At 36.0% G+C, this 26083-nt stretch overlaps 1 protein-coding gene across 3 annotated transcripts in view; it reads right to left on the bottom strand.

Moving 5' to 3' along the window:
- The window catches only part of CADPS2 (calcium dependent secretion activator 2), a 280371-nt gene that overhangs the window by 148330 nt on the left and 105958 nt on the right, over positions 1-26083 (bottom strand). For all 3 annotated transcript variants that reach the window (XM_041405503.1, XM_041405505.1, XM_041405506.1), the window contains exons 4-6: positions 18945-19025; positions 17114-17350; positions 12833-12954 (exon numbers count right to left, since the gene is read on the bottom strand). In XM_041405503.1, coding sequence (XP_041261437.1) covers positions 12833-12954; positions 17114-17350; positions 18945-19025 — 440 coding nt within the window. The remainder of the gene's footprint in view (positions 1-12832; positions 12955-17113; positions 17351-18944; positions 19026-26083) is intronic.

Genomic DNA, 26083 nt, shown 5'->3' with positions numbered 1-26083 from the left:
ACAATGTGGTCTCCAGAATCTGAATGCCAAATTTAAAAAAAAGCTGCTTTTCTTTATATTTTAACTTTCAACATCAATAACTGAAATGTTTTCTGCATGAAAATAAATCTTACAGCTGACTTTTACTTTTCATGCAGGTGAACCTGTAAGCTGAAACCTGGCTTTCTGTGAAAAGAGAAGCAATTCCTTTGTGCCATTTTGATCTTGTTTGAGTCAAAGTATATAGTGGCAAGGCAACCCCCAGCTGGGGAACAATGAGCTTTGACTGCATGATTGCAGAAGGCTGAACAAATGCTTTATTAAGCTACACTATATTATACTAAACACTATACTACACTGTACTAATACTAAACTAACAAAAAAACCCATGACCCTTTCAGACAGTCATGACACAGCTCTGACCCAACTGGTCAATCAATCCAAGACACCCATCACCAGTGCCCAGTTAAGAAACTACCTACTGGTAAACAATCTCCGGAACACATTCCACATGTGCCAAATAACAGCAGCAAGTAGAGGTAAGAATTGTTTTTCTTCTTTGTCTGAGCTTTCTCACAGCCTTCCCCAGGATTTTTCCTGGGAATGTTGTGCCTGCTGCTCTCTGTGAAGAGAACTGCGGCCACAAAAGTATATTGCAGATAATTTATTTGCAGCTTGCTCTGCTATAGAGCTCCTGAAGGAAGGATGGAAGAAAGGATGAAAGATCAAGCAAATTAATTAATCTATCTTATGAAATTGTTATTGGCAAACAGTGTACCTTTAGTAAATCTTAACTACAAAGAAAAATGCAATGCTTCCTGTTTGTAATAGCACATGTATTAACTAGCAAATGTATGCAAATGATGGAAACAAAAAACCAACCATATCCACACCTTTAGAAGAGCCATTGATTTTTGAGAATTGGTCCAATGATTCTTGTTAATGTGAAAAATTTTGATGCTGAAAGTGTTCAGATGGGAAGTGCCAAATTTTAGACAAAACAAGTATGGATCTCATGCAATATTTACATTAAATAACTACCATTATAGCATGGTTTTTTGTTAGTTTGTTTAAATCTTGCTAGATAAACTGTTGAAAGTAACAATAATTTCAACACTAACTGCTGCAGTGAGCTCACAGCACTTTTAGCTGCAGCTCATGCAGCACACTGGATACCTCTAAAACTACCAACTTTGAGTCTTAAAAAAAAACCTCTAATTCTGCCTCTTCAGGCTCTCATTTCACCACATAATTTTCCTCTGTTTAAATAATTTTTCTGCTTTTACCTACTCATTCTCTTTACTATAGAAACTGCAGTGATCTGATGTTTGTTCATCTTTAACCACAAGCCACAGTCTTTTCACCATATTTCTCTGCTGCTGTCAGAGGTACGTGGGTTGATATAGTAATTAGAGACAAAATATATTGCCAAAGTTTATTTCCCTTCACTGCAAAAGTACCTACTGCCAGCAAAAAGGTGAATGTTTATTTCAGCTGAAGATTTATCACTGTGTCACCGAAAACCCTCTAAGGGAATTTATTCTTCTACTTCAGTTTAGAACACATTTCATACACTGGAAACAGCTGCAAATTTTTCTCTCAGGTTTTCCATTTAACTCATGGTCTCTGTTAGTCAAAACTTTTTTTATGAGATCACAGGAGTGAATGTAATAAAATTTATTATGCTAAGCAAAGATCTAGAAATTTTATTTTTGTACTATTTATTGGAATACTTTATTTCTGATAAAATACCAACTCTACAGAGTTTTTACACCATTTTTTGTCCTCAGCAATATGGAAATCTCATTTTCAAAACCAGGATCAGAGTGTATTGGTGTCCTTGGTGCCATCTTCTGCATCTTTCTGGGTTTGATTTTGGGTTTAAGTCTTCTACATAATCTCAACGTATTTCTTAAATATTAATTAAATTACCTTAAGACGCCCTCTGGAAGAGTTTTCTTATTTGCTATCCAAACAGGGATGTGGAAGAGCTGGAGTGAGCAGGAAGACCCACCCAAGCCAGTTTGTTAAGCATCTTACTGCTCCACAGGAGTAAGAGATTTACCAGCTCTTCATCTCTGTACATCTTGGAGCTAGACTGAATAGTATGTTGAGGTCTCTGCAATATCTTTGTGTTTCAACTATGTCAAGAACCTTTACCAACTCTGCTGCTTCTACTTTGTTTAGAAAAAAACTTTAACTGTATAAAATCAGGTATCTATAAGCCTCAGGTTACAAATCATACTCACAGTGCAAGTTATATGAAATACAACCAAACTAAAGGACCGAGGAGGCTCAGCACCCCCTGACACATCCAAGTACACTGATACATTGAAGCACTTCAAATCCAGGTCTGAAAAACCTTCTGTTGTTAGTGAAGGATTGTGTGAGTGTGGAATTTATGAAGTGTTGCACATTACTATGTCCAGCTGCACAGATACAGAGAGAGAAAATGTGAGATCGCAAGCCAGGCGCTGTACCAGCAGTGCAAGTCACCCCACAGCAATGTGACAATAAATCTATAATGTGACGAGGAGGCTCCACTCACACAAATAAAAATAGAGTTAAATCCATACTTATCTGATTTTGGTGTTTTTACTGAGACTCCTAAAGAGAGTATTAGTTGGTGCTAATTGCTACTTGTTCTTCCCCGCTGATACTTGGAAAAATATCACAAGCATTTCATTTTCTCTTCTGAGCACAAAATTACTCATCCATTTGTTAATGACTGACACCAGGATGCTACACTAGAAATCACAGATTTAACTCTAACAGCTGTCTCATACAGCCCAAAAGCATGTTTATTTTTTCTTATGACTACCATACAAAATAATATGAACATTGCAGCTTCTCCCTTTGAAAAAGGATATTCAAAGGTACTGCACATGGAAGAAATTTATTGTGCACCATTAAGGATTTATTAGGGTAAAAAACAGTCCGTATATGCAACATTACAATCATTATTTTTATGAATTTATTTATTTATTTAGGTATGCATTCTCCAGTACATCAGTGGGACCTGGAATTAATGCTTGGAGCCTCCAGGGAAAGAGCTTGTCTTTCTATAATGCTTAGAATGGGATTTACATTGCAAATGTTTTCCCTGGAAAATATTTCTTTGTTTCTTTACTTTAAAATTACTCATTTATTTTAATGGAAGAACACGGAGAATAATTTCCTTGCTCAGAGCAAGCACATTAAACTGCAGCTGAAAAGCAAGGCACAAAGAAAGTTCTAAACAAATAATAAAAACCTTTCACAGCAGAAGCACAGACAAGTCCCATGCTCAGGCAAACTGAACCAGGAGGTAGCCATGTGTCTGGCCTTTCATTACTGACCTCACCTAATCTTCTGTGCTTCCCTGTGTTACTGTGATTCCACTATTTTAAGCACAAATCTTGAGGAGAACTACAGATTCATTGTTTTACAATCCCTATTGAAGAAACACTGATACTTTGCATAAATGCTTTCAATTATTTAGCTACTATCTTATGGACTGCCAGCTATTGAAGGAGAATGACAATGGTAATGGTTTTAACCCTGAGGTTCCAATCAAAGTGTTCCTAAAGCTACAAAATGTAGATAGGAGAAAAATAAATTGTTCTACATAGGTGAATGAAAGGAGAAAGGGAAAGTACAGTGAAAAGGGAAGTCCTGGTGTAAGCATGGAAAATCACGCAATTACTTTTAAAGGTCACTTTTGATTCCACCTAAGCAAAGTCTACATTACTGTCATTTACTCTTTATCATTTATTTCTGTCTATATGGGACCTTTGACCCAGCACACTAATAGTTTGAAATGCAGACTAACAAACCATCTCTTCAGCACTTCCCTTCCAGAAAATTTGTGTCCAGCACCTGCAGCTGCACACATTAAGCAGCCTATCACTTAATTTCTGAATGCATTGTTGAGTCACTATCTAGTGTAGTCATTAAAAAAAAAAAGTAAATGCTTGGGTAATTTTTTTCTTTTTCTGTGGATTCAGCAGCAAAATTAAAGGGTTTTACAGTGATTTTTACAAAACACTGGGAATCCCTTCTTGGAACTTTTTTCTCAATGAACAGAAAGCTCCAAATTGTAATTTCAGCAACACCTAGGATATGGTGTTTTGATGGATATGCTATATTGTAATGTTCCTTTACACAGACTAATATGACTAATATGAAAGGAAAAAAAGAATAATCTGTTAGAATGCAGATTTTTTTTTTCAAGATCTGCTTTTGGTAAAGTAACAACTGTTTTAAATAAAGGAATTAACAGAGCTCAAAATTACTGTTTATCTGAGAGCTAATAATGATCTATGCACAAGTGTATTTATTTTTAAGCATAAAAAATTACTAATATACGAAAAAACTACTTGTAAAAAAATCACAAGAAAACTGTGTCTAGTTTTTTGTTGTTTTTTTTTTTTTTTTAAACAAAAAAGTACCTAATAGAAACCAGAAAAGCAAACCAGAAGAAGGGTCCTGTGCATAATAAGCACTTAAGTAAAAACACTAATTTAGGCTTCCTACACTGAAAAGAAGAAAAGTGCACTCTAACAGTACAGAATGCTATTATGACAAGTATTGTCATTACAAATATAAAACAGTATGAATAAATTATTAGTCTTGCTTTCCCATCTCACTTTCAATACAGACAACCAAGACACAAGCCAGGGTGAAAATTTTCATGGGTATGTATCTAGACTGACACACTGCCAGGTGCTGGCAACCACTGGTACGTATCAAGTGAACAATTCATGACAGACATTACCTCCTGTTTCCCACCAAGGTTCAAACCCACCTGGAGACTGATGATGGGCACAAGGGCAAGACATGGTCTCAACATTTCTATATGAATATTTATTTCACTTTTTCCTTGAAAGAGATAGTTATGAATACATCAAACTACCATTAAAAGTTGCAACTCCTATTTACTTCATGTTACTTTGTATTTCTGTGACACTTTAAGCATTCAAAATCTTGTACAAACATTGATAAACTCACAGTACTTTGATGAAGCAGGTAGATGCTGTCATGCTTTCCCTAAAGATGTGGGAAAACAAATCACAAACTAGGCTGACCTACCTGGGCCTGCAGAGTCTATCCATAAAAGAGCCAGGAATGAAATCAGAAAATGTCAGTACTCCAGTTGGCATAAGACCAATTGGTGTGTTTTATTCTGAAACCCCTTTTACTGCTCTGACTCGCACTGCTCTTACCAGCTGTCCACAGTACCCTGCCTTTGTTTTTGCAGTCCTCCTACCCTCAAATCCACTGGTATTGCTTTTAAATAGGCACACTAACCTGCAGACTCACACCTTAAATGATCCATAGTTATTAAGAAATTTCAGGATCTATAAATATATTTTCTTCATATGTTCAGTGGACTATTCTGCATTCTAGAAGTACTGGACCTCTGGACACCTCTGAGGATCAATGCACATACTAACACAGTGACAGCAAAGAAGAGTCTGCCCATAGTGGGCTGAAAAACAGTTTCCTGAATGTCATGAGCATTTGAGATGTATAAAGTATTCTTAGCCTGAACAGGATCCAAAGGCAGAAACTTATCTCTTTCAAATCCTTTTTCTCAAGATTTCTCTTTACCCAAAACAACAACCCTAAACTAAATTAGGCTGTAAAATGTGTTGCAATTCAAACACTATATCTAGTAAAATGTTTAGCAGTTAATTTGAATGTATCTGTGTCATATTGCAGACAAGACATATAAACAAATTTTTGAAAGGTCTCTTCAAATCAAGATACAAGAACAGGATATTCTTTAAATGTAAAACTGGACATTTAGGTCATATCAAAATTTAAGAAGAATCCAAAGGAGTTGTTTTCATGTCAACTATTGCCCACAAACAATAATTTAACTTTTCCAAGGTAAGACAGGTGCAGACCACTCTGAAATACAAATTTCAAATTCACTCTACTGAAGTATTCCAGGAGGAGAAGGGAGGTAAAATTTGAGGTAATCCTTCTCAATGCCACCTTTTTCTTTGACAGACCACATCCCTCTAGAAGATACTTTACAGGCTGCCCTTGCCTTCAGCTTGACCCAGACAGAGACCAGGTAGGTATATTAGTATAAGGCTTATCTGGATCAAAACCATTTTGCTTATAAGCAAGATTTAATTAGCTTTGGCTTCACCATGCTATTCATAGCCAAAGACCTCCCACTTTTAAGCTGGATCACACATCTGCATATGTTTTAACATGATGTTATAGAAAGCTTATACGTGTCTGTAAGATATTAGTTGCATTTGTTGTGGGTCAGGTGGGAATGAGGATGGAAACAGAGACAACTTGTGCATTAAGCAGTGTGTAGTCTTCCTCCAAGATTGTTATAGTGAAAGGCATGAGTGGGACATGCATCTTCAAACCCAAAGAATTTCCAAAATGCACTGTGAGATAAAACTGGTTTCAGTCTTGCAAGAGACATGTAACATATTACATTTTAAAAGAGGACAGATACATAGCTATTCTTCCCAGTGGTGCCTCTGGATGAGGAGGGTTAATACTCTCTCTTTATGCTATATGTATTAGACAGGGTATATATATTATATATATATGTCTTGGTGACATAAGGATTATGTTTATTGTTAACTATCCAAATAGAGCAGGGAACACAACCAAACTTAATTATCGCCTTTCATCCCATTTTCTTCCATGCTATGCTTCTTTACCTGAAAACGGAATATTTCCTTCTAACAAAAGTGGCTTTCTCAAGTCCCTTGATAGAAGAGACTTAGACTATTTTGGGAGTTAATCATAGAATCACCATAAAATTTAGGCTGAAAGGAACCTCTAGAGGGCACCTGGTTCAAACCTGTGCAGAGCAAGAACAGTTAAAATTAGGTTGCTCAGGTTATTATCCAGTGGAGTTTCAAATGTATTTTAATATTGTGTCTGCATATAATTCATATTTTTCTGCAATAAGAGAGATGAAAAATTTCTTCTACAATATAAAATAGTAATCAATGACAGATGATAAAACCAAGGCACCAAGTGAAACTTGGTGAAACTCTCTTTTGTGAAACTTTTCCATCATGATTCCAGAAGACATACTGTGATAAATGAGTATTCTTTTTCTTCTCCATCATTTCCTTTGCAGAACCAAGGAAACATCAGATAATTTTCTACTGTTAATTTCTTTTTTTTCCCTTTTAACAGCTGGATAACAAATATATATGGTATTTAATCAATGCACCCAATTTTTTTAAAGACTGTTTCTTCACTGTATTTTGTGAATTGCTCCAAAAAGAAACACATACTGATATATGACAACAAGTACACAATGATGGAATTTTTACTTCAGAGATACAAAGGTGAATTTTAGAGAAAATTATAACAATCCTTACACCACTCAGTCAAGCCTAGTTTGTGAAAGCAGACACACTTTGTTTCCTGTCATGATCCCCACTAGTTCCCTTAAAATTCCAAAGTATCATTAAAGGATCATGCTCACCTTCACCAGGTTTTCAGCATTGCATACATCAGCATAATTATCTCTCTCAAACTTAAGCCTGTGAAATGATATTACTAAAAATACACTGATGTTCTCTAGCATATAACCTCGCTTGCATAAATGTTGCCTAAAATGTATTTATGACTTAAAGAAAATAACTCTGTATGCCAAAAGTAGAATGAACTACTTTGTAGTTGATCTGTGAGATCAACACTGGATTTTGCAGCACCTGCCTGCAAGTAGAAATCTTTCAGAGGTAATAAACAGTCAAAAGAACAGGTGAAAGTAAAGAACCCTGATCAAGAAGCTAAATCCTAAAGAAAATTTATCCTCAGAAGATACAATAGGAATCATATGAACAGAAAGCTAAGCACAGTTATATCAGGTACTATGAAAATGCGGTCTTATTAGTCCCACAGAGAAAATCCCATGCTCAAATATACCTATTTCAGTAAAAAAAGCACCCAAACAAAGAACAGAAAACCCTGTAAACACTCTAAGGAGAGTCAGTCAGCTTGCCAGCAACAGAGGAGTTTGATTACTGCCTCTCTGATCAGCCAAAACTTGTGTTTCTGTCCCGCCTTTCTTTCTATATATATTCTCTCATTTTCTATTTAAGAATCCAAGCAATATGAGGCAAGTAAAACTTCTTCATTCTACCTCTTTTCTTGTGCAAAAGCAAGGACATCAATTCCTACACATGAAAACAATATGAGGAATGACTGCAGAAAACTAACAGTACAATTAAAGTATTACTGAATGAAACAAACTTCATTTATGCACGTGTATCAGGCAGAGAGCAGTAGCATGTGGGAAAAGAGGAGTAGGTGTGCTTTCTCTTTCTTTACACACTGTATATCTGTGTTGTCAACCACAAGCTAGGTGACAGCTTTAAGTGTTACTGTCCCCTTGTTTCCCTTAATCAAAAATAAAAAACTATAAAGATGCAGAGACTATGATGAAGATGAAGGAAGAAAACTTTCAGATGTTTGGAACATGACTGTCCAACATTATAAATGTTATTTATCCTTTTTCATTTCAGAAATGTTGTATTAGGCCACATTCTCAAAACATCATATTAAAAAAGTACTATTTTTTTATGAGTGACCATGTCATTTAAGAAAGTCTGAAATTTTATAAATTAGGCTTTTTCTCCATTTTTTAAACTGCTCTATGGAAGTTTTTCTATGCGATCTTTAGTTAATGCACAAGTTCTCATACTTCAAATACTTTACGGAATGAATGATGGTAGAATATGGCATAAAAATAATGTAAGCAGCACTTACTTTATTTGTGCAGTACTGACTGAGGTTCCCTGCCTCCTCTAGTCAGATTTCATCATGCATTCTTCACATACTTCTAACATATAATAGCCCTTTTAGTAAGATTCTACAATCACTGGCAGTAAAATATGATAATCTTATTTGTCTTGTTCACATGAAGAATAAATATCCTGTCTCTATTAAAGTTTTATCATCATCAAGATATGATCTTTTCTGATTGCGTATGTGACAAGAAAATGTCACGTGTAGTACTAAATGATGGTATGCTCCCATTTTTTATTTAAAACACTACACTTTGAAGAAATCACATTATTTAATATTCAGAATGAATAAAAATCAAGGATAAGAAAGAAATGTGGATACCAGACTCCAAAAGACTAAAAATAAGATGACTTCAATAACGTCTGAAAAATGAAATTAGCACTGGATTTCTGCAGATGACCCCCTGTGGCATCACAGCAACAAAGTTATGCAAAGCTTCACACAACTAAAAGGGCCCTCTGAGGGCACTGCTTACTGATCTCTGGTAGAAAAGGTCACAGGCTATGTTGGAGGGATCTTCAGCAGGGCTAAAAGGCAGGAAACAGTTGGAAGGAATGAAGAAATACTTCACAGGCAGTTATAAAAATTTTATTTGGTTTGCATGTGAAGCTGTGTAAGTGATCTGTTTGTAAAAATGTCCAAGACATAATCTCAGTAAAACTACGTCATTCTGTAGCATGTGCATTTTAGAATGACCATTAGTTACTCAGTAAGATACATATAAAGCAGCACTTCATTTAAGTTACTAAAGAAGAAAAGGAAGCGCTGAAACATAAACTTACAAAAGTTATTATTCAAAGAGAGAGAAAGCAGGATTTAAATGCAATAAAAAAACCAGAAAATATTTACTACTGATGAAAACTGAAAGCCCCTTCAAGGGACCTTAATTAGGTATCTTCCCTTTAAGAATGAATATTGCTTCTAGTTTTCGTATTACTCTTAAGATGGCACTCAGAGATTTTAGAGGAATACTTATATACATGAATAAAAATACTTGTGGAAATATTCAGCATTTGGAATAATGGATAAATTGTGAATTAAGTGTGCACTTGAGTCATGTTTCCATTAATCTCTCCTCTAAGATCACACTGGCTTGCGGTGGCATTTTGAAACATTCATCTGAGTACCTTATTTTATTCTTTTCACTGTAAAAGCCTTTGAATTTTCTGAGTAGTAGCACTGCACTGCATATAGTGATATTTCAAGGATGAAAAAAATAGGCCTAAATAATTCTTTATACTGGTTTGTTTTCCCTTTTTTTTAATCAATGTAGCTACTAGTTCAAAACGATAAACTGACAACAGAAAAATGTCTCCAGCCAGCAGTCCCCACAGCAGGCTGGTGGTAATCATTCGCTTCGCATCACTGTCTCATTCTATGCTTAGTATGAGAGCTTTGGTACCCCTTTCTAGCTGCACATCCTACTTAAAATCTGAAGTTACGATCTCCTCCAGCCTCATTGCTACTTTTCCTTCATATCAGAAAGACAGTACCGAAAATTATAGCAGTAAAAGCCAGCTCCAGCAGCAGGCGAAGCAGGCAGGCAGCAGCCTCAGGCACCTGACAGCTGTTTTTTCTGTATCAGGAAAGAGAAGGTCTGGCTGTGCTTGCCCACCAGTGCTCTTCCACCAGTGTAATTTCTGATTAAACTCTGCTAAGCCCTCTTGGTTGCCTCCACCACCAATCAATAAAAGCAATATTGCTCCTGCCAAAAAAACCTGATTTGGCTCTAACAGAAAAACTAAACTATAGAAGAAAGCATGTCCCTTTCCATAGGCAGCTTCCTCCATCTTCTTACTGCTTGTTCGTAATTTGCTAATTTCATGCTTGTCTAATTTAATATCCTCCCCCATTGCCTGAAACAAGGTCTCTATCTGTGCTCAAAAGCTAAGTCTCTAAATACTCATAATCATACTGCATGCCAATGTCTCCTAATCACTCTTGCCAGAAACGGAAAAGAGCACAACTCAGAAAAGCACAAGAACTAGATACTTTCCAGAGCTCTATAATCCTTGCCCCTTTAAGTTACACTGTTTTACAAGTCAGCAGGTCAACAGCACCAGTAACTCCCATTTCTGTGCTTCCAGACTACAGCTCAGGGCATTTCTCAAAAATTCATCTTCTAAAAACGCATCATTTTTTGCAAACAAATCCATATGACTTTGGTTTGTACAACATCACTTAGATGATAGTTAGATCATCTAAGTGATGTTGTAGATCACTTAGATGAATAGCCCATAATCTGTCTTTCTCCTATATTCAATCAACTCATACCTTTTGAGTCTGAAGTTCATTAAATCAGTTTACAAGCTTGGAGCAGCTCCTAACATTACACCTTTCCCTAGAAACACTTCAGTTGTTCTTGTATTGACTCCATCTTTTCTGGAACTTCCTTTTTACAAAGTTTCCACTTTTACAAGTAGGAAAATCAATTAATCTCTTGGTAATTTTTAGTTGATGCATCTATATACTTCTGATTGATTTTGCAACATTTACCTTAACCTGCAGTATGAAATAAGTAAGCCATGAACTGATTGTGAGCCATCTCTATCATGTTCTGTTCACCATATCTGGAAATAGCCAGAGAAAACAAAACTCTTGACATCCTCAGACTGTTTTTTGAAAGGAAGATAAACATGTCCAAAATTCAAAAACTTGTGTATTCTAGTTGATTTTAAAACTCCTACCAATGACATCAGAGGTTATCCACGTGTTTAAAACAGACCTCAACAAGTTCAAGGGTGAGGAAAAAGAGCAATACACCATGAGAAGAAACAAGAACCTTGGCTGTGTCAGCGGGCAAAGGCTGTAGGCACATGCTGTAGGGAACCACATGAGAGCAACCGTAACACAAAGGACAGTTTGGAGATGTGCCCTCCATAAAAAAACCTAGTGGGTCTCATGGGACCCTGAACCACCAGAAAACACTCCAAAAGGTCAAGAAAGAAGCAGGTGTTGTTGAATACCTACTTATGACCTTGCTTCAATGTGTACATCTGTGTGTCTTTTTTATTATGGCTCCTTTTAGAAGGCCCTCATAGTACATGGAAATGATAAGAATAAGCATTCCAATACCCCGGAGAAGGAACACAGCCAGGGACTGTGACAAATGAATTTTACATCTTGTCCCACTTACTTAGTGTTCTGCAAAGCTGTTTGAATATGCTGCTGGCTTATTTGCCAAGGAAAGTTGCCACAGCCAGAATAAAGTCCATCAAATTAGATCTCCTTCTACTCCCAACTGTAGAGGAGACAGATAAAATTGTACTTCTAATTTTGTCTAAAAAAAATTCTGTCTTTGTGGTCCGAATGGAATAGAAACTACCATCCCAATTCCACAGAAGATGTTTTATCAGATACTGTAACAACAGCAATTTTTAAATTGTCTTTCACACGGCACACTATGGTGCCAGTAAAACCCCAACATACTGTCTGGAAAGTTATCTACAAAAGATTCCAAATGACATTTTAACAGAGTGAAAAGTGTCTGAAGACAGTGTGTAGGTCAAACAAATCAACCAATTTAATTTCTTACTCTCTGCTACACTAACTGGTTCAACTACAGATGGCATGATGTTATCCCCCTCCAAGTCAGTTTGCTGACTGGCTCCATCAAAAATTAATTGAAAGAACTGGATCCTATAATTTAAAATGAAATAGGCTCAGCAGGTGAGCAAGCTTTGTCAAGATTGATTACTGAGTATTGATTTCCCTCCAATTGTAGAAGTTACACTCCACAAGGCCACCTGCACATTAACCTAGAATACATAAAATCACCTCAGGCTAACATCTATCAAGAGGTTTGTGTTTTTGGAGAATGCAGTCTGTAGTTCTCTTCCTCACCCGCACATTCAATGGCTTTCATTTGGACAGCATCCACACTTTGAACTTACTTCACCCTAAGTATTATTTGTATTTTAACTTCTCAGAAAGAATTAGAGATAACTACTCAGGGAAAAAAAATCACATAGCGTAGCACTAAGCTAATTGTAAAAATTGTAAAGAAAACCAGACAAGTTCTCCCATGACAGAAAAGAGATACTGATGCAGCAACAGCAGAGTAGCTTACTGTGGCCTGGAAGCTTCTGCTTGGTCTGTCTGGAGCTTTTCGCCCCCTTCCACTTCCATGGTGCAGTAGACAATCCGATTGGGAGCAACTGACTTTAAACCTTGCACTTCCATTATAACAATCTGAGGAAAAGAGAGCAAATAGTTTATCCTTCAGAAAAAATTACACACCACAATTACTGCAGTACTAAGCTCTGTGAAGATCAACAAAAAGATTTAAAAAATCCCCAAAATCCCAAAGCCCACTCACTCAAAAAGACAGAACAGAGTTTTGATTTTATCTTCTTTTTCCACTTTCAACAATATCTAAAAGGAATTGAAATTTTTGCTCTGTTTCTACTTGGGCAGTGACCAAAAACTCACTCCAATCATAATTTAAATGCCAGTAGCACAATTTGAGACTCATGTCTGAACATAATTCCAAATATACATGAGAAACTCTATCTTTTAATCAGTCACCTAAGTGAATATTTATAGAACAAATAGGTTGCTAAGTCTGATGGTAAACAAGTAAGTACCTTGATCATATCTAGACAAGTAAATTATGGTGCTGTGCCTCTGGAGGCTGTAACCCTTGAACTTCAGAAGGGATTTGGTGTTGTGCTGAGCAAGAGGCAGGTCAGAGCACTGGTATCAGCTCCTCTAAGTTTTTTCCCCACTATGCACATCCTTCTCCCAGTGCAGTACTTGCAGTCAGGTTCAGTATGCATATGGGGAAGAGGGAGATGAGAAACAGAAAAAGCCACCACTACCAGCTGTGCCCTGCAAGTTTTCCTCACCAGGGAAATTTTCAGCTTGGCAGATCCTGTAGATTTTCACCTTCTCTAGACTACTCTAACTCAGAAAAGTCAAATGCAGCTCTATTTTAAATGCTCTCTGCTTTCTCTAAATCTTGTCACAGTGTGAAATTATTGGAATTTTTGCATTTCAGATGTTTCTAATTTAGAAGATTTGAGAACACAGTCCGGTTCCCCTGGTTTCTTTGGAAAAGCTGCTTTTCTTGCCAGGTACTTTTGGGCCCATGCAAAGAAACTGGGAAAAAGGTACTCTATCAACAGAAGCTGACCTCAACCAAGCCTTACATGTAAACAAACATTTGTTTACTTTATTTTAAAGGTGCCAGAAGCAATGACTACTTTTGGCCTCATTACAGTCAACAGGCTTCTTAGGTCAGCAAGCAACTACTAAATATGCTGCTACTAAACTTCTTTGCATGTGTGCCACTTTGTTCCAATTCAAGTAAATTAAACCAGACTTCACCCCCAGCTATAAAATCCTTTTTTCTTTAAATCTCCCCGAATAATAGTAATAGATACATGTCTTGCAAAATTGTTAGTTTGTAAATATTACAGTGAGACAACAGTCATTGCTCATTTAGACCATTTTTATATTTCCCATAAATAATCAACACTGCCTGTTATGGTTCATAAATAATAACAGAAATCCAGGGAGAATGATCAAGTCATCCCTCTTTTCTATCTGTTGTTCAGGAACTCAAGCAGTTAGATAGCACTAAAGATCCTTCTAGGTAATACTGCCTATATGGTCTTTCCACATAGCAAATATATGTCCTTGCTAAATACTGACTTCATGTTTATTCATTTTTATGTTGATACTTCTTTTCCTGAGTTTCCAACTTAACCGCACAGTACACTTCTCTTTGGTAACAATCCAGCCCTGGAAAAAAGTTGCATTTCATTCATTCCAAAGGAAACTGTCACTAGTGGATGTATTAGCTCATTAGCTGATAAACAACTTCCTAAATGCTTGTCTACATTTGAAACTGTCTAACAACTGAAGAATACAAATAAGTCTTGTCCTACTACTATGGGGTTTTTGCAAATTTTTTTTCTAAATTTCTGCAAAGAGGATATTTAAGGAAATATTCAAATTGTAAAAAAAAAGTGGCTGTTGCTTGAAGTGATGCTCAGGAATGTCTCTGACCTTAGTCAGTAAGGTCTACTCCCACTAGAACACTGTTAATATTACTAGCAAGTTCTACTATTTATAATAACAATGCACAGTGACAGCAAGAACCCTGGCCACTTTACTCTGCATCTAGAAATTTTAGGGTACTTCCACTCTGTCCTACATGATGTAGATCTCCTATTCACTCAGGTGCTAGTTCAGCAGCCCTCAATGGGGATTCTGCTGGTTACCCTACAAATGAGTCCCCACACAAGATGTGACATAGATATGTTTATCTGTTATTCAAAACATGTGAAATTGTGCACATTTGACCTCACATTTTCAAAGAAGGAAGTACTCTGTCTTCTAGGAAATGCAATCAGAATTTCTTATTTGGCCATTTGTGTAGAAAAAGATCACATCTCTCATATTTCAGTCTTCATTAATATCAATTCAACTGTTTCCTTTTGCCCTTATACCTTCTGTGATTTTGCTTCTCAAGAGCAAAAGACGCACACACTGTTTGGCAAGAGAGTCAACTTACATGGTAACTATCATGCCTAAGATGAAAACCTGCCCCACTAAAAAACTATCTCATGTAGAGTAGTACTTTAATTCTTTGCATTGCACGGGATGAACTGTGGATTAATTATCTTGCAGCAAATCTCTTCATTGCTAATGGGGAAAAAGGAAAAAAAAAAACTTAGGTCACCAGACCTAACAGTCTACATATCTGGTGGAAGAGCGGAGGGGCTATAAACGAAGAAAACCTGCTATAAACTTACCAGAAATTATATCACTTGCTCTTTTTCATTTCATGATTGTTTCAAACTTTTACTGTGCTTTTGCCCTGAATATCACACTATTTGTAGCCCAAACAGCTATCTCTAGAGGGACAGAGAAGGCATTTCCTCCTCTTACATTTATCACCAAGCACACTTTCTTGAAGACCAGAAATATCATTGCCAAATGATACTTTTTATGGTACTTTTTAGATTATTCAGAACTACTCTTGTAAATGCTATTTATGGACCATTCCAGGCTTGGTATTCCCCTTGAGGCAGACATGGCACATGTGATGGAGGCACACAAGATTCAGCACAGGAGTTATAAATACTTCATCTTCTCATAAACTTCAACACTAAAGACTGCACTCCAGTTTTACATGCTTGATGAACTAAAACTTTTTGGCATATAGAATGATGGATCTTACTACTCTCTGAAAGCTGATTGTTGGGCTTTTACATTATTAGTTAGCAATATTAAAATTGCATATAGTGGGATAAGTAATTTCTCTTTCATACAAAGAATTGAAACTTCTTCATTGTCCATATTTGATGTTTTTTATTCTGTATCTTTAGTAATGACATGGGAAAAAATTGTCTGACTTTTCAGAACATGAAAAAAACCAGATGCTTCTTTCACTTGAGAAAAAAATATTTAAAAGATAAACAATTTTTATTTCCTTTGAACTCTTTAACAATTGAAATATTTATTGTGTAACATTGCCTGCTGTCTTAAACAAACTAGAGGCACTTCAAGTGCATAACGCAAGTACGGCACCCTCTGACCAACAAATACACAATGCACACTGTGGTAATGTTTTGATTCTACTATTACTGAAAGCAAGATAAGCATTTTTTGGTATGCACATTTGCAGAATTGGACCTGAGTTATGAGGCCAGGCTGAAGGGAGCTTTAATCCATCACATCTAGTGGAAGATGACCATGGCAGGGGTGTTGGAACTAGATGATCTTTAAGGTCCCTTCCAACCCAAGCCATTCTAGGATTCTATTCTGTAATCAGAATTGTTTAATAACCAAATGTATTTGTGGCTTCCTCTTGAAGTAAACTGAAATCTACACAGACTAGGACTGCATCCCTACAGGCCAGACGCTGCATAATCTCAGGAAAAACAAGAAAGATTCTTGAAAATGCAGACATTTATAAAAAAACTGCTATGATCACCAGTAAAGAAAAATCACTGTTGTCTTATCTAAATGCTTCCAGAGAGAAAACTCTATTCATTTATAAAATTCCAGGAAGGCATTGCTGATAATAACAGTGTTTCATTTTAACATTTAGAATTATACTTAGCTATTTAATAAACTGGAATTCATTTAAAGTTACATTTGTATGGGAGATTCAACTTCCCACACTACTGTGTGGGCCCAAATGCAACTACTGCTGCAAGAGGAAAATGCATCATCCAGCTGTATTCTAAATCCTAATTACCAAAGATACAGAGCATAATTAACTTCTTTAACATAACATTCTAAAAATATCAAGAAAGGACTAATAAAAAAAGAGTATCAAGACAGATATTCTAGCAATTTAAACCATCAACGTGTTTTCTGTGAAATTTGCAATTACCTCTAATGTGAAGGAGAGAACCACATCAGACTTTGACAGCTGAACTTCATTTTCGTCTCCTATGTCCAAGAATGCAGAGTTCTGTGATCGCTTTAACTTCTGCAGTTTGAATTCTGGCCCACCTTTAGACACTGGCAGACTTTCCAGATTTGCCATCAGCAAATTCACTGAAGACCGCAACTCTTCTATGTACATGTTCTCCATTTCCCTTGTTACAAACTTTGGGAATTTTCTTTCCTTGGAAAATAGATTTTAAAAGATAGGGTGAAAAAAAAAAATTCCCACATTATCGATCATATTAATTTACGGACTTGCTTTCAGTTAAGAGACAATAAATAAGAATATAAGTCATAATTTCAGTGTCTATCTATTTTTATGTCTTCAAAACAGTAATGGAAAGCAAATCCTTTCCCATAAATACAGTACAGTTAATTTTGGAAAGAAGAAATAAAGTAAAAATAGAACCTTGCACATCTCCCTGAATCATTTAGCCATAAACCCAAGCTGAAGAACCACACATTAGGTATTTCTTTATGGGTGTTTTAAGCATAGTAATTAATAACACACCTTTAAGGTTGCCTTCAATATTTTATAAACTGACATTTATAAAAAGACCTGTCCCCTAGTAGTTTTGTTACTTCATCTGTTTCCCATGCTACCAATAATAAGTCAATCATATTCACGCTTCTAATATAAAGCTAATAAACTACAACCATGACAAGAAATTCCTATCATTGCTTACCTTTATTTTTAATAATGGGTCATTCATTTTGCAAGTAATGTTTACTTACAATGCACAGTTTTATTTTAAATAATAATCTTAATAATACTAAATAATCATAATTTTAAATAATAATCCCTCTCTTAAACATTAGCGATAACTTAATAATCAATTTTTTCCTCTGTAGAAGTTAGACAATAGTATTTACATATTGTGTTTATAACAATAATCACAAAGAAAAACCATATGTACATGTGTAATGCATATATGAACTCATACAGAGCCAATTTTAGGCACAGTTTCTTCAAATATTTAATACTGGATGCTTAGAAGAGTGTCATTCAAGATTAAACAAAAAATGTAAATTATTCTAAAATACATGTTTTACATATAAATGAAAAACAAACACCAATCCTAATATATTGTCTGCAAATACAGGCACCTTGCTCCTAAACTGGACAATTTTTATCACTATGTGTTATGATAAAATGTTTTATATTAAAACCTTTACAGTTGATTTTCTTTCAATAGCAAAGACCAAGCAAGTCGACTGTGACCAAAAAGTCCTGCAGCAAGTTGAGTGGACTGGCTCATCACAGCATGACAGAGCCAATAAATGACATATTAAAAAAAAAGCCCTAAACATAAAAAGCAATTTATAGTCAGAGACTAAAAACACAGGCCAAGGCTCAGGGTTGCCTCGCAAAAAACCCCAAACCCTTAGCAGTGTTTTTCAAACTGTACTATATCCTGTGAGGATCATTCAAATAATAATATGCCCACACAGAAGGCTTTTATTGTGTTCTTAAAATATCTCTCCTCTTGCTAAGATGCTTTTCCCACCCAATGTAAAAAAAATTAGGAAAATTGGACTTGCTGTTGAAGGAAATGTCAGATCACACAGGACAGGCCTTTCCAAAACCAGGTTTTGCTTTCTCCCTAGCCCAGCTGTCAGACACTCTTCAGAGCAGAAAGAAATGCATCTGCCAGCCTGTTTTCAAACAATCTTCTGCTTAGTTTTAGAATAAGAATCAGGAAACATACTTTATGGACCATGCCACTCAATCTCATATGAAGATATGTTTTTGGTACAAGAAAGGAATCACTTACCCTTGCCATTTGTTCTGCCAGTTGCAGTCGTCCATCTAGTTCACGTCTTATCTGGGCTGCTTGCTCATCTCCATTATCCAGCTTGGAAAGAGAACAAAAATAAATCCAACTGTGAGAAACGCACTACATTTTAAATTTATAGCAAGCCATCTAGCTAAAAAACAAGAGAAATTAATTTGCATCTTAAAATTAGTGAAACACTAAATAAATACACATCTTTGAGGCTCACCAAGATGAAAGAAATATAATGGCCACTATTCAGTCAGAGCAGTGAGGGTTTCTGAAGGGTAACCAGTGCTCCCCTGAATTTTTAATACTCAGGCTAAACAGAAAACGTATTATTTCTGTGTAAAAATAGCAGCTAAAATAATTTCTCCATGAATCCTAAAACTGGAATGACACATTGGCTTAGAAAATGTTTGCAAGGAAATTTATCCTTTGCTGCCATGAGTTCCTGTATAGGCATATATAGGTATATTGAATAAAACTTTGTGACTATGTCTCTTAAGAATAGTACTATTTCACACACAAAGCTCCTTTCTCCCAGTATTGCCCAACTGTTCACACCAAGGCATGTCCAATTTGTGAACTTCCAATATTTTCATACTTACAGAACAGTCAGGACTAAACGTCTGACTTCTGTCAGGGAGGCAAAGGGGAAGGACACATCTCTTCACCTCAGCAGAACAGCTGGGTCTCAACAGGAATGAGACTGCCCAACGCATTTTTCAGCTGTTCACTTTTTAAGGGCAGTGGAGGGGAAGGAAGGTGAAGTGGGGCTTCAGCTCATGCGTGGACCTGCACAGCTGGTTAAGAGGAAAAAAGAGTGACACATCTTGCCATCTCACCTGAATAATTGCCAAACAAGGACAGAGTTGCCATAGAGGGCCCTCTCTGTCCCTCGGGCTAAACACAGACCTGTGACATGCTGAACCAACCCTAGTGCATTCAGTATACAACTAAGGTTTAAGGATACCTGAATGGCTCTTAACTAAAAGAAAACTTAAAATGACTAGTGATGCAAATTGGCATAAACTGGTCCTTTAATTAAATCAGATCTCCAGCTAATGAACATACAGTTAGTTTGGGAACTTATTCATTACATTAAACGGAAGTTTTTCAGTGTTTTTCTCACTAAGACTGCTACTCTGAGTGTATCACGCCAAAGTTGTAACACCACCTCCTTTACAATGCTCCTTATTTAAATCCAATGCTTCTTAAACCAAAGCATTCATGAAAATTAGGATTTCAATGTGCTTAATGCAAATCTGACCATATTCAGAAACAGGATGAAAAGTGTTTTCCTGCTAATACAGAAGTGATAGGGAACATGGAATCTGTCACCTGTGCAATCTGGCATCTTACAAGATCCTTGGAGAAACTCAGCCAGGCTACCAGAAAGAAAGAGAACAAAAGCTGATGGCATCCCCAAAAGAGGCTCAAGTTCATACCAGAGAGCAGAAGATGGATCATGGCCCAGACTGGAAGGGTTCTCCCACTAAGCCTGTCAATAAATCTCCTCCTAACTTGACTCCTAACTTGACTGTGAGCATGAACAGCAAAGCTGTTCTTCATGAAAGAAAATATTTTAAGTTTTCAGAATACAGTTATGGTATTCAAAACAAATTCCCAAGTTTGTATTCTTCCATTTCTCAAAAGGAGAGACTTATTGAACTTACCACTGAGAATATTTCTATTTTCTTTTATATTATACCACATAATTTTGTAATTATTTTTGTTTTCTCACTATGAAAGCCTGTCCAACAAGAAAAACTATTTTGTTTTTCTTTTTTTGGCTAAGAGAAGGTCAAAATTATTTTAATAATATATGCCATGACAGGCAATTACTTGAAAATATCTGCTTGAAATTAATTTCAATGACTGAATTTTGATTTCTGCAAAAAGAAGAGTGTAGGAGAATGGAACAAAGCTAAAACCTTTTCCTGTGTCAATACACAACTTAAATGACTGCCTCCACTATTAATTCATTTCAAGAAGAAAGAGATTTTACTTGAAGACTGATATTTAGCAGTTTTTCCATTTTAAAAAAAGATCATTCAAGTTAATGAATATGTAAGCTAATTTTGAAAATCTTAGCATTTTTTTCCTTAACTCTGCATTGCTTTTCATCATCTCTTTTTACTTGAGTACTTAAAAAATGTGATTTCCCTACTTACTTATTTTAAAACTTCAGTCTTTTTCCTAAAATACTTATAAATTCTAATGAGTTTGCTGTTTGCATGTAATGATGTTTTGTAAAGCATGGAAAGAAGCTGAAGAGGTGAAAAGCAAAGAAGTTTGCTTTACTTACTAGAAGAGCCAAGGTAATAATGACTGGTAGGTCATTCACATCTGTCCCAGTAAGAAGTAATGCTGTTGATATTATTATTTTTGCAGTATGCAAAATGAAGTCATAATCAAAAAAACAGTAACCTTGATATCTCATTCCATGCAAGGTCATTTTACCTGGTTTTATTCTAAACTCAAAAAACTACATGAAAAAACAACTTTACAAGTGATGCACTGGAGTGATTATGAATGTGTACTCAATCATAATTTATTTATCTACTGAATATGAAGTGAAAACATCAGTAAGACTGAGAAAATTCTGGAAATGTAAGAATTTGGAATTTCTGAGTTGTGTCCACTTTTTTACATAGGGAGACACTTGACGGGACCCATCACATGAGTGGGGAGAAGTGACAACCATTAACATCAAGTGTACCCTTTTCCTTAATTCCGTATTTGAGGACCAGATCCAGACCAAGACATCTGTGGATATCAAGCTATTACAACCATTGGAGTAATTTTCAAACTTAAATAAAAACTAGAAAAGCATGACACTGCATAGAAATTAATATAAATGCAACAGTGCAGAACAACTACTCAGATTCTTCTCAGTATTGCAATAGAAATTTGGTTGAAAGAAACCACTGATTTGAAAGGATTTATAATAGAGGCTTTGTAAAAAAGATTTTGGTTTTTTTTTTTTTTTTAAGAACAATTCACATTTACATGGACATCACACATAATGTCTCCTGCTCTTAAATATAAAGTTGTTTTTTAAAAATTGCAGCATTAGTGAGTATTGAAAAAGAGGGTACACAGAAATCCCATTTAACAAAGAGCTTCTCAGCTTGCTGCAACAATAAATGTACCATACCATAGCTATTCACTGATTTCATCAACACTAGAGATGCTTCCCTTGTCACAGGTTGTATGTTAGCAGCAGGGGACCTCACTACAGAACACTCTACAGACACCAGAGACCTATTTTCAGTAAATCAGGTACATCAGAAGTTCTGACCAAACTAACCAATGTTTCCCCTAAATGCCACACATACACTGTCAAAAACTTGCAAAACCTAGGCACAGACATTGACCCCCCTTTCGAGGGCTAGTTGATTCAGTTGGAACATTCCCAACTGAGCAAAAGCATGAGTAAGACAGGTTTTCTTTCTGCAAAGATGATAGTGATTTTTAAAGCTTCATCAGAAAAATCAGTACTTATTAGTGACTACACTTGAGTGCATAAAAAGCTACTTTGAAAAAAAAGACAGATCATCATCTCTTTTTTTTCCCCCAATGATGTTACATTAAAACAGTTTTCTAAAATAAACTTACCACCATCAGACATCAAGCTATTAATTAAAAAATATTGTTATTGAAGTTGCCTTTATTTTTTCTCACTCTGAAAAGGACAATCATCTTTGGAGACAGAGTGAGAGCATGCTCAAAATGCAAGTTGCCCAACAATTCTTATTATGAGGATTACAGCTGCTTATATAAGTGTTCAGTTCTGAAAGACAGACTGAAGTTTTCTACTCCAAATTTCTGCTTTAAGGATTTCAGCCAAAACACTCCCTTGCTTTTGAAGAGACCATGCTAGACAACAGACAATACACTGCTTTATCCGTAATAAGAAAAGTGGTGACCATCTCTTCAAAGAGTTCAAGAGTATCTTGCTTTGAAGCAAAGATCTGACATTTAGCAGAATCCCAACTGTGAAAATCAGCTCAACTCTGATCACATTATGAACCTTTGAAAAATCACTTTTGCAGTAGTCAAGCTACAAACAGCCACTACCAGAGGCTAAATCAAACTGCATTCAGACACACCTTCAGGTTGTGCTGCCCTCTGTCTTGAATCTGCAGAAGTCAATGCTCCTCAGTTTATCTGGTCATTTAAGTAAGACTGTAAACTTATCAGAGTTAAAAATTACTATTCAGAAACATCATGCTATCTTACTTGACAAACTGTTGCTTAATTTGTATGCCTGAACACCACAGAACAGAAATATCTCTGAATAAATGAATGTTTCTCTATTTCAACAGTTCGGAAAAAGACTGTATACTTTGTGATTCTTATTCAAATATTTTTTTCTCTCTTAAAATTACTTACAAGTCTATAATGCAGCAGTGTATTTTGGTCCAAAATAAAAAAAAATGTACACTAGAAAAAAAATCTGGTTAATGTGCAACTTAAGGTATAAAAGGTACCTATGCTGCCAGGAGGTGCTGTGCTAAAGCCCCAGCACACACCTACACTAACCTACACACAAAGTCAGATACCCTACGCTCAAGAAACAAGATCAGCTTGTGTATAGATGAACACAAAACTGCTGCAAGTTATTGTTCTTTACCTTCACAATGCTCAAACTGATAGTTCCTCCATGTGACTATTTTATTACTGCTGTGTTAGCTTCTGTGCAGCTTTCTAATTCACAGTAATATCAACATGAAACTACAGATATATGCCCACAGCACTATAAATTTCTCTACATGTAACGACTAAAATGATGCTACACATATCTAAGTACTTGCTCTTCTTTCTGCAACATGAAATCCAAAGAATTTTTTCATTCTGTGTGACAGCAATGCTTGTTTTTCCTTTACAGCTACCTTTTGTCACACATAACCAAGTCTGAGCCTGCTGAGCTGAAAGGTTGTTTGCAGATGCCCCTGTGAGGTAACCTGCAGGGTCCATCCCTGATTACTGCCAGACAGCCAAGGTAAAAACTTCCAACATGAACCAAATGGAGCAAAGGACTTGGATCTAAATTGTTGAGATAATACAGTAATGAAAAAAAATGGTTTTCTGGAAGCAACTAATGGCATCCAGGATCAAGGCTGGAAGAGGACAGGGAAGTCCTAGCACTCAACTTTGGTCGTCAATCAAGAAAGCAGCAGGCAGGTAATGGGTGTAGGAGGTGCAAATACTGGCAGTTTTCAGATCATTGCCCTTGCTACTGTTATCTCTGACTCTAAAAAAAAAAGGAGTTTTGCTTCAGACAGACCTGGCACCTCTCAGGCCTGCAGTATTTGTTTCTGTGCTTATCTTTACACAGGCAGAGTTGCTTGAAAGGAGCAGACTGGGAAAAGAATAAAGGTGTCTGCAGTGTTAAGGAGGCACTGTGCACTGAACACAAATGGCCTGCAGAGATTCCCAAAGGTTCCCAAGTTTCTGAACCAAGATTAGTAACCAAATACGGGAAAGTAGAAGAAGCAACAAATTTCAGTTCAGGCCAAAAGAGAAGAACCATACCCAGTTCACAACTGAAATCACTTTTGGGCATGAATTCAACAGGACTTCTGAAGGATGAGACTGTGATGAAAGTAAATTGCCTCCACATCATACAGGAGGTAAAAAACAGATTTAATTAAAGGGCAGGATGTGTGGAGCTTTCTTTACTGCTGGACCTTTTGAAAAACCTCCTGCCTCCTGTTTCACAGCAAGAAAGACACAGCTGTAAAAGAAATGAAAATGTCATCACTCCTCTATTTCAGTGGAGGCTGTGCCATTTAGCTTTAATTTTAAGATATTTTCTCTTCCTTGTCCATAGATTACACAGAGGATTAATTATGATTCATAAAAGAGATCAATAAAATGATATTTTTCAACTCTCATATTCTCTGCATGCTGTAAAATCCCCATCATGTATCATGCAAATGACTATGCTGACAGATGACCTAGACTGTGGTAGTGAAATCCTTTGAATTTCTCACAGAACTCTGCAAACCACAAATTTTAAAAACTCATTTTCTATATTTTGCTCTTCCCAACTCAGTCCTTTCCCCAGTCAACATACGCAAATCTGTCAAAAATCACTGGTTTTGGCAAATATATGGAAAATTTTGTTTTAGAATATGCGCAACAAAAAAAATCTAGTGAAACATAAGGGAAAGGGTGTCAAGAGAGAGAAAATATGAGTAGTTAAAATAAAGAGGAAGAAAAGGCACTTACTTTTGAAATTATTTCTCTTGTAGAATGCAGTAGACATTTAAAAAAAAACTTATTACAAAACTCAGCTACCACTGAAGTAATTTTTGCTTTCCATTTGTCTGCAGTAAGTAGACTTACAAAAGCTGCACAGGTCCAAAATTCATATTAGGTGTTCAAACAACTTCTCCCAATTCACCATCAGGCCTCTCAGGCTTTTTGTATTGATTTTGCTCTAGCAGAGCACAAGATTGCCTCTCAGAAAACTGGTGAGGCTGATCACTCAGTTTTCTGGCAACACAGTGCCCAAGCATCTGTTAAAATTAATTTTAGTCAAAAGTCTTACTGACTACTAATTTTTTAACAGTTTTTTTTGGTGTGGGGGGGGAATGGTAAACAGCAGTTTTATAATCATCTAAATATTGAAATTAGGATGGAAGGTCTTTAGATGAGCAGAGAAAGCAATTAGCATATCACTCTCTGTAGTGTGTCAATATAGTTAAAAACAAATAATAATGAAGGCAAAGAGCAAGGCCAGTCAACAGTCAAATACTCTACACTGGATTCAGCTGATTAGAAAAAAAAATCCAATTAAATCAGTGTTTTCAAAAACTGTGCCTTGAGGACCTTCAATGTGTGCATATGCAAAATGTGTATAGGACCTCATTAGAATTTTTTTTTAAATCTTTGTATGAACTAAAAAGCTTTAAAAAATCATGTACAATCTCAGATAGTGAGATACTTTGTTCTCTGAAATGTTTTTATGAAGTCCTGAACCTGTTTATTTGATTCTAATATTGATATGTAAGACATCGCTTATATTAATTGCTTGTACTCATTAATTAAACTTGCTATATACTGATTTATAAAATATGGTTATCATAAAACTATTAAAACCAACCCAAAATCTAGAGTCATTA

This window comes from Onychostruthus taczanowskii, unplaced genomic scaffold, assembly GCF_017590055.1.
Source record: "Onychostruthus taczanowskii isolate IOZ18803 unplaced genomic scaffold, ASM1759005v1 scaffold23, whole genome shotgun sequence".
In the NCBI taxonomy this organism is placed as follows: Eukaryota; Metazoa; Chordata; class Aves; order Passeriformes; family Passeridae; genus Onychostruthus; species Onychostruthus taczanowskii.
The sequence above is the reverse complement of the archived record's forward strand: the minus strand, read 5'-3'. Positions and strand labels throughout refer to the sequence as shown.